The 12,564-nt window shown below is 46.9% G+C and overlaps 2 protein-coding genes across 3 annotated transcripts; both read right to left on the bottom strand.

The window, feature by feature from the left end:
* Positions 1-3,853: 3,853 nt before the first annotated feature.
* LOC125552000 (uncharacterized) lies at positions 3,854-7,393 on the bottom strand. 2 transcript variants are annotated; one of them, XM_048715435.2, is made up of 7 exons: positions 7,193-7,393; positions 6,968-7,106; positions 6,720-6,873; positions 6,231-6,629; positions 5,209-6,016; positions 5,076-5,131; positions 3,854-4,227 (listed from the first exon to the last, which is right to left on the bottom strand). In XM_048715435.2, the coding sequence occupies exons 1-7, from the start codon at positions 7,218-7,220 to the stop codon at positions 4,219-4,221; spliced, it is 1,593 nt and encodes a 530-aa protein (XP_048571392.1). In that variant the 5' UTR covers positions 7,221-7,393; the 3' UTR covers positions 3,854-4,218. The 2 variants fall into 2 exon arrangements, with proteins under 2 accessions (XP_048571392.1, XP_048571391.1); XM_048715434.2 differs by having other exon boundaries at positions 6,231-6,873.
* Positions 7,394-8,385: 992 nt separating this feature from the next.
* Positions 8,386-12,181, bottom strand: LOC125551999 (cytochrome B561, amino-terminal protein). Its single transcript, XM_048715433.2, has 7 exons — positions 11,865-12,181; positions 11,688-11,743; positions 10,582-11,423; positions 10,291-10,489; positions 9,952-10,131; positions 9,436-9,812; positions 8,386-8,780 (listed from the first exon to the last, which is right to left on the bottom strand). The coding sequence occupies exons 1-7, from the start codon at positions 12,059-12,061 to the stop codon at positions 8,640-8,642; spliced, it is 1,992 nt and encodes a 663-aa protein (XP_048571390.2). The 5' UTR covers positions 12,062-12,181; the 3' UTR covers positions 8,386-8,639.
* Positions 12,182-12,564: the final 383 nt, after the last annotated feature.

Genomic DNA, 12,564 nt, shown 5'->3' on the forward strand with positions numbered 1-12,564 from the left:
TCGTTTAGTATGTTGCTATTGCTTTCTTCATGACTTATACATGTTCCTATGACTATGAGATTATGCAACTCCCGTTTATCGGAGGAACACTTTATGTGCTACCAAACGTCACAACGTAACTGGGTGATTATAAATGTGCTCTACAGGTGTCTCCGAAGGTACTTGTTGAGTTGGTGTATTTCGAGATTAGGATTTGTCACTCCGATTGTCGAAGAGGTATCTCTGGGCCCACTCGGTAATGCACATCAATATAAGCCTTGCAAGAATTGTAACTAATGAGTTAGTTGCGGGATGATGTATTACGGAATGAGTAAAGAGACTTGCCGGTAACGAGATTGAACTAGGTATTGAGATACCGACGATCGAATCTCGGGCAAGTAACATACCGATGACAAAGGGAACAACGTATGTTGTTATGCGGTTTGACCGATAAAGACTTCGTAGAATATGTGGGAGCCAATATGAGCATCCGGTTTCCGCTATTGGTTATTGACCGGAGACGTGTCTCGGTCATGTCTACATAGTTCTCGAACCCGTGGGGTTCGCATGCTTAAAGTTCAGTGACGATCGGTATTATGAGTTTTGTGTTTTGATGTACCGAAGGTAGTTTGGAGTCTCGGATGTGATCACGGACATGACGAGGAGTCCCGAAATGGTTGAGATGTAAAGATCGATATATTAGACGACTATGTTCGGACACCGAAAAGGTTTTAGACATATATCGGAGTACCGGGGGTTACCGGAACACCCCCCCCCCCCCGGGGGGGGGCATAATGGGCCTACATGGGCCTTAGTGGAAATAGAGGGTAGCAAGGGGAGTGTGGGGCGCGCCCTCCCAAGGCCCAAACCGAATTGGTTTAGGGCAAGGGGGGCCCCTCTTTCCTTCTCCTCCTCTCCCTTTCATTCCCCTCTCCTACTAGGACTAGGAAAGAGGGGGCAAACCTACTTAGAGTAGGATTGCCCCCCTTGGGCGCGCCTCTCCCCTTGGTCGGCCCTCTCCTCCTCCCCTCCTTTATATACAGGGGTAGGGGGCACCCCAGAGACACACAATTGATCATTGATCCCTTAGCCGTGTGCGGTGCCCCCTCCACCATAATCCACCTTGATCACATCGTAGCGGTGCTTAGGCGAAGCCCTGCATCGGTAGCATCATCATCACCATCACCACGCCGTCGTGCTGACGAAACTCTTCTGTGAAGCTTTGCTGGATCGGAGCTCGCGGGACGTCATCGAGTTGAACGTGTGCAGAACTCGGAGGTGTCGTGCGTTCGGTACTTGGATCGGTCAGATCATGAAGACGTACGACTACATCAACCGCGTTGTGCTAACGCTTCTGCATTCGGTCTACGAGGGTACGTAGACACACTCTCCCCTCTCGTTGCTATGCATCACCATGATCATGTGTGTGCGTAGGAATTTTTTCAAATTACTACGTTCCCCAACAAGGGTGATGATGAAGAACACCTCCGTGATTGTTGACCCCTCCGGCAGAGTGCTGGAGAAGGCCTCTAGATTGGATCTCGTGGTTCTGGAACTTGCGTGGCTGGAATTGTGTTTCGACGATTCCCCTAGGGTTTCTGGAATATGTGGGTATTTATAGAGTTGAGAGGCGGTGGAAAATCCTCCTGTGGGCCCCACTACCCACCAAGGCACGCCTGGGGCCTCTGGCGCGCCCTGGTGCCTAGTTGGCCCCACGAGCCTCCTCTGTTACACCTCCTTGGCTTCCTGGGTGTCTTATGGGCAGAAAAAACTCCAAAAAGTTTCGTTGCATTTGGACTTCGTTTGATAGGGATATTCTGCGTAATAAAAAACAAGCAAAAAACAGCAACCGGCACTGGGCACTATGTCAATAGGTTAGTCCCAAAAAATGATATAAAGTTGCTAGTAAATGAATATAAAACATCTAAGAATGATACTTTAATAGCATGAAACAATGAAAAAATATATATGTTGGAGACGTATCAACTAACACTGCCCAGGTCATCAATCTCGTACCAACACATCTCCTTCCTTCTCTGCTTCGGGCTCCGCCTCCATAGCCACACCCCAGCCATCGGGAGAGAAGAAAGGGAGAGGCATGGGGAGGCATCAGAGAGTGAGGGGGCCGCCGACGGTAGCAGAGCAGGAGGAGGCATGCAGCGGGACAGTAGGCAGTGGAATTTTTTTGCTAGAGGGTTGGTTGTGGAGGCGAAAATGGGAGAGGTGGAAGGTGGGGAAGAATAAACATGAGAGGTTCGCACAAGATTCAGTCTAAACGATTGATTCTGACGCTGAGTCAAAGCAGTGAATTTCACCAGCACAACAAAGGTTTTATTGCAAACACATGGCAATCAAAGAGTAGAATACTGCCAATCGGTCACAACTCGCATGAGAGCCTCAAAATTCTGAGCAAAAGGTTGGCTTAGCCACTTTATTTAATATATGTATATGTGTGCGTGCATTCTTCAAAACAAACACCTCCCTAAAGTAAGCGTCGTGATAACATCTATACCCTGGGGGGGGGGGGGACTAGTATAGATCCTGCCATTTAAGTGAGATCGTAGAATCAACCCTAAAAGTCATATTTAGATATTTCAAAAAAATCTTAATTTTTTTTACAACAAATCTGTGGGATATGTCTGCAACTCCAAAAAAAATCAGTTCAAAACTCAATCTACACTTAGAGATTCTAAAAAGACAAATTTGACTATGAATAATGTCAGTTTTGGTTGAATAGTACTCCCTTCGTTCTTAGATATTTGCCATTCTAAAGATTTTAACAAGTGACTACATACGGAGCAAAATGAATAAATCTACACTCTAAAATATGTCTATATACATTCGTATATTGTAGTCCATTTGAAATGTCTAGAAAGACAAATATTTGGGAACGGATAGAGTATTTGACATTATTCACATGCAATTTATACTTTTTGGTTCTTTCATTGTAGTTTGAATTAGGAGCAGAAACTTTTTGAGATTGTACATCAAACATGGATGTGTGTCCTCAAATATTTTCAGAATTTTTAAACATGTTTTGTATCTTAAAAAAACTTGATCTCATTGGTCTCGTCTAAGGGCGGATCTTATACTAGTCTCCACCTCTATACCCCTGGTCTTGTAGCTAACGTGGCAAAGTTGCGTGGGTCAAAGGTGATTTGCTTGACAACAAAAACAACGCTCCGGCGGGTCGGTTTCTTCACTTGCACAGCCTCTCGATCCGTCTCGATCAGTCGTGGTCATCCACGATGTACCTAGGCGTGCCGCGCTGCATGCGAGCCCACGCACGAGCTGCGTGATAGATGCGGCGTCGTAGTACATCTTTCTCGATCGTCACCGTGCCCCGACCCTCCTATCCTACGGCGTCCGCCAATTCTTCTCGGGTCTGACCGACGCAGCTCTCGGTGGTGGTCTGGTGGACTTGGATCAGCTGGGCCACGGCTGTGGAAGCTCCGAGCCAGGCGGACCGGCACGCTGGTGCGGCTGCCACGACACAGAGGAGTCGCCAACTTGTGCCGTGTCAGTCGATGGCGACGACCATGTAGTCTCTCCGTCCAAATATTTTCCCACTCATATGTTGTTTTCCTTGCTTATTGCTGTATTTTTTGTTTGCAGACCTTCCACGTCGCAAACGAACGGAAGTCTTTCTGCTCAAAATAGTGGTCAGCAGCAGTCGAATCTGAACATGGCTGTTAACTAGCATAAATTATACAAGTACTAAAACTGGACCCTCATCATATTTATACAATGTAAAGCTACCAATTTCTGACTAAAGAGTAGGTCAAGAAGTTTGCAGTTGTTCCAAACTAAATGTCTTGGGGTTATCGCAAGCATTTCTTTATAATGATATATACCATGAGAAAAAGGCAAAGCGTAGCAGGAGTACTATTCATAACCATCGCCAAAAAAAAGGCATAGCATTCACAAGGTCGTACATAGGCGGAACTCGGCTCCGCTTACAGTCTGAAATCCAAAAGGTTTGGTTGATTTCCATATCAACCAAGAGCAAGCACCACGTCACCCACGCAGCCAGCACACACGCTAAACCTGTCAAACCCCTCAAAGATCATCAGAGCGTGATGATCGTTGCTCACAAAAACAGAGCAAACTAAGCAATTGAGAGTTGCAAACTAACTCACAGCATACACAACACACGCATAATCAAACTAGACTAGACAGCAACTACGGTAACTTTATATTAGCGGTTCATTGAGGTCGTCGTGGCTCCATCTCCAGCAGCTACTGGGTCTGTAAAGAATACAAGGGTAAGTTAGATCCACGTCACTTACTGTTGAAGCAATAATTACGTGGGTGAAACTGAAGAATAGGCTATCATTAATTATTTGCCTGAACAGTACAAAGGTTCACGATTGCACAAAACAGTTAAACTATTTTGGGTGGTTATTAATAGTATAACAACAGTAAGTAATGGTTACTGGGCCATAAGAGCAGAAACTGTAAATATCTCCGTCCCTTTGGAAAAACACTGTAAAATCTTTTCCAAAGATGCTAGAGAATAGAGGTAGATGAGTGGCAACAGATGCAATGCCTACATTGCAGTGAAATTGGAAAGCTGAGCCGATAAGTAGTGCGAGTCAGCACCTACTCACATGTTGGACGAATAGATGGGAGTATACTAGTGTAGATGGGAGTATACTAGTGTAGATGAGTAGATAAGTTCTGCGAGTCTGCAACTACTGCTCAACGAATCGATGTAGTGCCTAGTGTAAAGGGGCTTCTGATTTGTCGCACTAGAACATTGTGATGGCAAGCTGGCAGCACTCAAGAGTCAAGACAAAACATAAATTTATATACTAGTACAAGATTTTCTGTCGTAACTGACACCTCCACACTTCTTGGTGCTTGGATGAGCACATTAAATCTGATACTATCCCTCCGTTCACAAATATAAGATGTTTTGTATATTTTAATATAGATTATATACCAACTAGAATGAGTGAACAAACACACTAAAAGGTGTCCATATACATCCGATTCAGAAGAAAGTTAGAAAATCTTATATTTATGAACAGAGGGAGTGTAGATTTGGTACAACATAAGATAGTGGAAGCAGAATTATCAGTTCATAAACGCACCTCATCAATGGCATCATCATCATACTCCCCATGCTCTTTCAATTTCATCGGTTCAACTGCATGGAGCTCTAGTCAGAACATAACTAATCTCAATGACCAAGTCATAGGAAAAGCTCTGCACATGTTAACTTACCTAAAATGTGGCAACCAGATTCCCCTTCTTGAATCACTCTGCTAGAATCACCAGCTCCAGCAGTACCATTATTATGCTCCTCATCAGAGCGGCCACCAGATGACATCCGCTTTGCAGACAGGCCGCCTTTAGCGGAGGACTTCTTAGAAGAAGGGCAACTGGATGTGAGCCTCTGTAACGAGCCCCTGCAGAACGGAGAGTTGTTGAAAGGGCTACCAGATGATGATAAGCGCTTTGCAGACAAGCTCCCTGCAGCAGACGGAGACAATTTATCTAAATGGCTCTCTGACGAGAGGCGTCTTTCAGATGCTCCCCTTGCTAGAGGGGATCCTCTCAAGCTCAGCCTGTCGATGGAAGAGCGACATGCTGACTGGACTATTTCACTGTCACAAGGACCTTTGACACCGATAATCTTTTCGAATTCAGAATGTTCTTCAACTAGCCGGTCCACGATGACAGCCTCACAATCATCAAATGCAAAACTTTCATCCAGTTTCTGCTCAAAGCTCGGTTGGTCCATCTCTTCCTCTCCTTGTTTGATAACACTGACTTCCCCCACATCAACAAGATCACCACCACAATCACGTTCAGAGCATTCATGCACCAGTGTGGTAGCATCGAGCTTTTGGTCAACTGTATTTGTAGTTGCAGGTGTATCCACCTTTTCAGACCCATCAGTGTCAAACTTCAGTTGGTTCACTGCCATGGCATGGGCAACCAGGAGCTCATGGAATAAAGGGGTCAAAGTGCTAGCACTCTCATGGCGCACCACATAGTTCCTGAGCTCACTTCGGATCCTGTGAAATGGCTGCCCACAAAACAAAACAAAACAAAAACATGTTCTTATTCCCGAAATAAGGAACGGTCTTAGCCTACTTGGATTGGTACTAAGTACAGTACTAATCATAACTGAAAATCAAACTAACCATCCATGTCATGCTCATATGCTCCTTACAGTAAAAAGGTGGATACACAGAAAATATATCAAATCGTTCACTCGTAAGTGTGCTTTGAACTATTACCTGAGCTTGGCATTCAAATGCAAGGCGGAAGAATGCGGCAGAGACATTGTGCTTGCCAACAGACTCGGCCAGATGGATCTGTGCCAGCCAGTAGGAGGCGGACTCGAGCTGATCAAGCGTGCAGCTGCTGCAATTCTGAGCGCTGAAGAACGGGGTCTCTGCGGCCACAACCTTCGCCGGCTTCTTCTCCAGGGGTTTGACAGGCACCATAGGCGTGCGCCCAGCAGAGTCTTCGGTGGATGCTTTGACCTTCTCCCCGCTTCCGGAGGGAGCCAGCGCTGCCACGTCATCCTGGAAGCTCACCCTCTGGCTCTTTTTCTTGGCCTTGGCCGCCAGATCCGGGGGGGCTGGGCAAGCTTTCTTCAGTGGCTTTTCTGCGGGACGAGAAGGCCTGGCCGCCTTGGCCGGAACCGGCGGGGTCAGCCTCGAAAGCTTTTGCTGAGGTGGCGGCGAAACCTTAGCAGGCTTCTGCGGAGGCGGAGGCGATACCTTTGCCGCAGGCTTCTGCAGCTTCGGCGGCGACACCTTCAGAGGCTTTTGCGGAGGCGGGGGCGACAGCTTTGAATGCTTCTGCGGCGGCGGCGGGGCCGGCTTCTCGGCCAGGGAGTTGCTGCTCCGGACGGTGCCGAACGCGCGCCGTGGCCTGAAAACAGCAGACCTAGCCTCGGTAAGCAAGACGAACAGGATTACATACACACAGTCAAATCTAGAGACTCTAGAGCCGCAGCGGTCCTTGCCGTGGCTGGGGAGCGGCCCCCGCGGAGACGGCGCTGGTGGTGGCGGAGGTGGTCATTCTCCCGCGCGCGGTGCCGTTGGCGACGGACTTGGGCTTCGGCGCTGGCGTCTTTGCCGGCGCAGCGACCGACTTCCGCTTCGCTGCAAACCACGAAGAAATTAATCCCCGGAAACGAGAGGCAGGGCTCGGATGTTGAGAGCGGAATGGCGCTGATATCTTATCTTACCTCGGAAGGGGGTGGGGTGGGGATCCATGGCGACGGCGGGGAGGGGAGGGGAGGGGAGGGCGGGAGATGGAGCAGCGGACGGTGTTTGGATGAAGGAAATGGCGGAAGATGCGGAGGAGCGGGGGTGTTGGGTTCAAGGAAACTGCTGATATGAGATGTTAAGTGTGGAGAGAGTGGGGGAGGTGGTGGGGAATGGGGGAATCGCCCGTTGGCCGGTGGGGGGGCGTTGAGTTTGAAATATTTTGAACTGGACGGCGCTCCGACGAGCGAGAGGAGCGGGCGTTTCGCTGGGCCCCATATTTACCTTTTGGGTCAGGCCGTTGATTACATGGCCTTTTAGTAGGCTGGCAGGCCCGGTTTGGCTGCGTAAAGGCATTCAGGCCCCACATGAAAAAAAAGGTGGTTTCAAAAAAATTGGAAAAAGGTGATGAATGATCACTGATGATGATAAAAAATAATACTAGAAAAAACTCCGATATATTCACCAAATATCATGGTAGTACAAAAAACATTAGAAGTAACAAAAAATGCATCCGCATTCGTAGATCAACAAGCGACGACTATAAACACTGGAGCGAGCCGAAAACGCGTCGCTGTCATTGCCCCTCCCTCATCGGAACGGGGCGCACCTTGTTGTAGTAGACAGTAGGAAATTTGTCATGTTAAGGCTTCAAAAGACCAGCGCACCAGAACAACAACCGTCGTTGATGAAGAAAAACATTGATCGGTAGGATCTAACCTATAGACACACAAACGCAGACGAACAAAGGCTAGATCCACGCAGGCCCAACAAAGACAAGCGCCGACCAAATCCCGCAAGATCCACCGGCACCTCCACACGCCCTCCGACAAATGTGAGACACACCGCTAGGACGAGGGCTAAGTAGGGAGAACCTTATTCTATCCTCAAGAAGCCGCTATCGCCTCACCTTCCTGAGCGGGACGCAAACCCTAAAAAACACTAAAAAAACACCTAAGAACGACTCCATGGCTCTGAGGCCCAGAAGACGAGGCAATTCAGTGGCAGCGACGACAGGAGGTGGAGAAATCCTAGACTGTTGGGAGCTTTTCTTTCTTTCTAGGGAAGAAACAAAAAGAGAGGGCGTGTGTTCACTGATGATGATAATTGATTTAGTAAATAAAATTGATAAAGGATAAATGGCATTTTTTCCCCTCTCGATAGGAAGATGATGTAGTAGGAAATTCAAGCACATAAGCATTACATTAACGAGTTTGAACAGTCAGCGATTTAAGATACAACTTAGAAATAAATATCAGGTGTCCGCTCGACTAGGCCATACCGCATTCTAACACTAAGTTAGTTCGAGACATTGCTGGTGTTGATAACAAGGTAGCACCAGCAACTGGGATATTCATAATTTATCTCCTTCAGTTCAGAGTACTACAAGCTACAACAGTTTCCTCCTGACGAGCAGGCAGCCCTTCTTCAGCTCTCCATGTCTGAATCAAGAACGGAAAGGATGTTCAAGGCAGAAGACCCGATGTGGGTGCCCCTGACAATACCGCCGTAACCAACTTTGATTTGGTGGCATAGAAGCAAAATGGCGTCCCACAGTGCTGTTCTTCCCTGAAAAGTCAAAACACGTGTGTACAACATTAATACACTACATAATCAAATTTCTTTGAGTTCAGTAACAACATTTTGCAAGCAACTTTATGACGCCAAGTTGCTCACTAAGGTATGAAACAATTCATAAATGGTGAACATGTTTGTCAGCAACAATAAAAAGCCTTACCATGCATACAAACACAAAACAAGAAGAGTGCATCTGCTTGATGTATACCTCTATGCCACTATTGTCATGCTAAGCTAGAACAAAAGGATAATATTTTGGCAGATATGAAGCTCAACTTAAATTAAATGTGTGTCACACCAAACCACTCCATGCCAAAATCATGGTATATACCATTAATTTGTTATCATAATTCACCATTTCCGCACCAACATAAAGCAAGACAAGGGGTAAAAAAATGTATAATTGCTGCATCAGAACATCTACTTTCAGCCACTTGTTATAACACGAAACATATCTCAGCTCTTTCCCACTCACAACCTTTTGGGTTTGTTTCTTGTCAATCCTTTAACTTTCAATGTTGCGTATTTTATTAAACTCTCAATTTCAGCAATTTCACAATTCATGTTCAATGATTATATTTGGCAGTTAAGGCAAAAGAATAATGATTATGTATGATTAATTAATCAACAGAAATGCTTGAATCACCTGAAGAGAAAATTGCAGCTTCTTGTCCCAGTATAGGGCAAAAACTGGAGGACTCTGCTTGCCCACAGCCAATACAAGAGCTCCTGGGTGAATAATTGCAGGAACACCAGATATCAAAGCAACATACTTCTCCGGAAACCTCTCTTTCGGTGGAAGGATTCCTAGAAATAAAGGATTTTTGCTAGACTGGGCACCAGAGTAGGAGGTTGGATCAACATGAAGCATCCACTTTGGATGTTCAAGGAAAGCAGCAAACAAGTAGAGAAGAAGATGCGAGTCAGTTGGCAGCTCGCTGGTCCATTTTTTCTCTGATTTACCATAGCCATCTCTGTAGCCCATGTAATCATAATTCTTCAAGCACGTTCCTTCAGCAAGTTCTGGGTCAAGATATAAGTAAACAAGTTGCACCTATATCAATATTCATAATCACTCTATTTTATGACTGCGCGTCTAAATAGCATCAAGAGACTGAAGTCTGTATAGTTTGTTTCTCAGATAAAATAATGAATGACTCACCTTGAACTCTGTGAACAGTATAATCAGCACGGACGCTACTCTGTGGCAGCAAGCCTTTTATAAGCTCTCCCTTCATCAGAGCATTAAGCCTCTGGTGCTCTGTAATTGCATCGATACATGCTTGAATAGCTGGAAGGAGGGGGTCTGATTGTGGCTGTTGTGGGCTACCAAAGGTTTGGGCTGTATAGAGAAAAGAATTACTAGTAAGTCAGGAAGTTCATGCCAAACTTAATGAGGAAACTAACTTTAACCACATCAAAAGCCTGTGCTGCGCAAGTTGATGGAAACGTATGAACAGACAAGACTAAGCAGGAAAGTTCAACTACACCAGCAACTCACCAACAGGAGCATTACGAGATTGCAGAAGTGCAGCCCGCATTTGATTAAGAATACCATCCTCATCAACAGTGACAGTTGGCTGCCAATCTTTAGTCCCACCAAGTGGAGATAAGCTAACTGGTGGTGTCGTGCTTGGCAGATCGCTTCCAACTTGGCTAACATTAACTGAAGCTCCAATACTAGTTGTTGTTTGCTTAACCTGAAACAGAGCATAATAACAATATAAAATGGTGACTACTGAACTGTACTAGAAATATAGGTTCCAGCAAAACAATGCCAATTAATTAGCACCTGAATATGGCTTGATTTAATCTTTTCAACAAGCGGGCTCATCAGGACTGAAGAGAACCACTGCCTGAGATTGTTTCGCCACTGCTCGATCTCAGGATAAACACCCAGATTTTCAAAGGCATCCACTGTCTGCTCCAGGGACATTGGCGGTGGAAGCTCACCCTCGCCCTTTTTCGGAGGCGTGCTGTACTTCTGATGGGAGCCAGGAGACATCCTCACAGGCCTCAAAGGTGTGCTCCGTGTAGCACCAGAAGGTGTGGTTGATGTGGTGACTGAGACAGGGCTGGCAATGCCAAAGCTCGTGATGGTTGCTGGAGGCGTTGCAGTTTTATTGGCTGAATCCGTGACATTATCAATATTTTCATCCAAGGTAGCCAAGAACTGGTCCAACATCGCCTCAGTTTGTATGCCCTTGGCACTGCCTGAGCTTTTCCTCGACCATGGAGTTGAAGGGGAAGAAACAGGCTTCTGTAGTGGAGTGGAAGGTGACATTTGTAATGTGGTCAATCTCTCACTACCAGGGCTCAAATGGCTGGAGCCAATCCTTGGTTGCACCCGTGACGGTGTGTAGCTGAACGAAGATCTCCTGATAGGAACAATTGGCTCTGAGGGTGTTGATGGCTTTGCCTTGGGAGGCTTCTTGGTTTGCTCACCCATAGGAGATCCTTCTGAGCCTGTGGTCTTTAACCCAAGAAGCCCCAGCTGGCGTTTGGACAACACAACCTTGTCCTCCTTGGCCAATGCCTTCCCCCCATTGTACAGCACCAGTGCCCTGAAGAACGCTGGCAGTGTCAAAAGTGCGACGAGACCCAGGGCTGCCTCCACCAACCTGACGGCAAAGACTGAAAGAGCATGACGAGTTAAATTTTGCAGGCATATCTGGCACAACAAAGCATCTTTATAAGACCTAAGAGTGTCGAGTTTTACTATCATTATTAGATGTGCATGAAAGTGGTATCTCTGCCAGCAACTTCTGTGCCAAGCAACCAGACTAGCCAAGCTTGGCATTTCTACAAACACCTCATGAGCAACCAAGCACAGTGCTGCTCCACCCATGCGTTCAAAACGCCCAATGCTCGATCTAGCATAGAGACAAGCGAACTTACCGACAGCAGTCATGGATAGACCCGCGGCACCAGCGACCTTGAAGAGCTGCCCCTCCCTGTGATAACAGCGACACGTGAGAACCCACGCTTTGTCATGAACTAATGATCTGGGGTTCAGGGTTTAGATGGAGATGGGAGGGAGGGGGGAGGGGGGGGGGGGGTTAGATTCAGGCTTACCGGGACGAGAGGGCCATGAGGGATGAGGCAGATGCGATGGGGGAAAGCGCAAGGAGGAGGAGGACGGAGAGGGAGGGGCGGACGCTGCGGGAGGCGAGCGCGCGGGTGAGGGACGTGTTCTGGTATACCGAGAACTTCTCTCGCGGCTTGCCGTCGCCCCCGCCGCCTCCCGGCGAGCCACCCTGCCGAAACTCCATCGCCGCGGGCGTTGCCGTCGCTGTGGGCTGCCTGAGACGATGCGATGGGCCGCGGAGGCTGAGGTTTGCGGCGACAGGGAGCGAGCTGTTTGAAATAGGAAAGCTACACTGGGTTCGAAATTAAGGGGAGGCAAATTGGGGTGAGCGTCGCTGCACCGGATACGAGGTCGTGCCGGAAACCGGTCGAAAACCTGCACAGATTCACCATTCGCCTTTGATTTGAATTCTACTACGAACGAATCGGACAAGTACATTATGTAAAAAAAAAGTACATTTCTAACTAGCCATACTTTATAATCGTGTATCGCATCCAGCAACTATTATAAGATATATTATCAATTAGTCAATCTTCATGATGTGTTTTTCAGTGGTTTCTTTTTACAATCTCATTGTCATATGTGAGTGGTTCGGTAAAGTCATGGGTTGAGACCCTGCAACCCGATGTATTTGTTAGAGGAATATATGAAAGTATTTTAATGTCTTGTATGTGTGTAAATAAAACT

Source organism: Triticum urartu, chromosome 4A (assembly GCF_056163025.1).
Source record: "Triticum urartu cultivar PI428250 chromosome 4A, HENAU_Tu73, whole genome shotgun sequence".
Taxonomy (NCBI): Eukaryota; Viridiplantae; Streptophyta; class Magnoliopsida; order Poales; family Poaceae; genus Triticum; species Triticum urartu.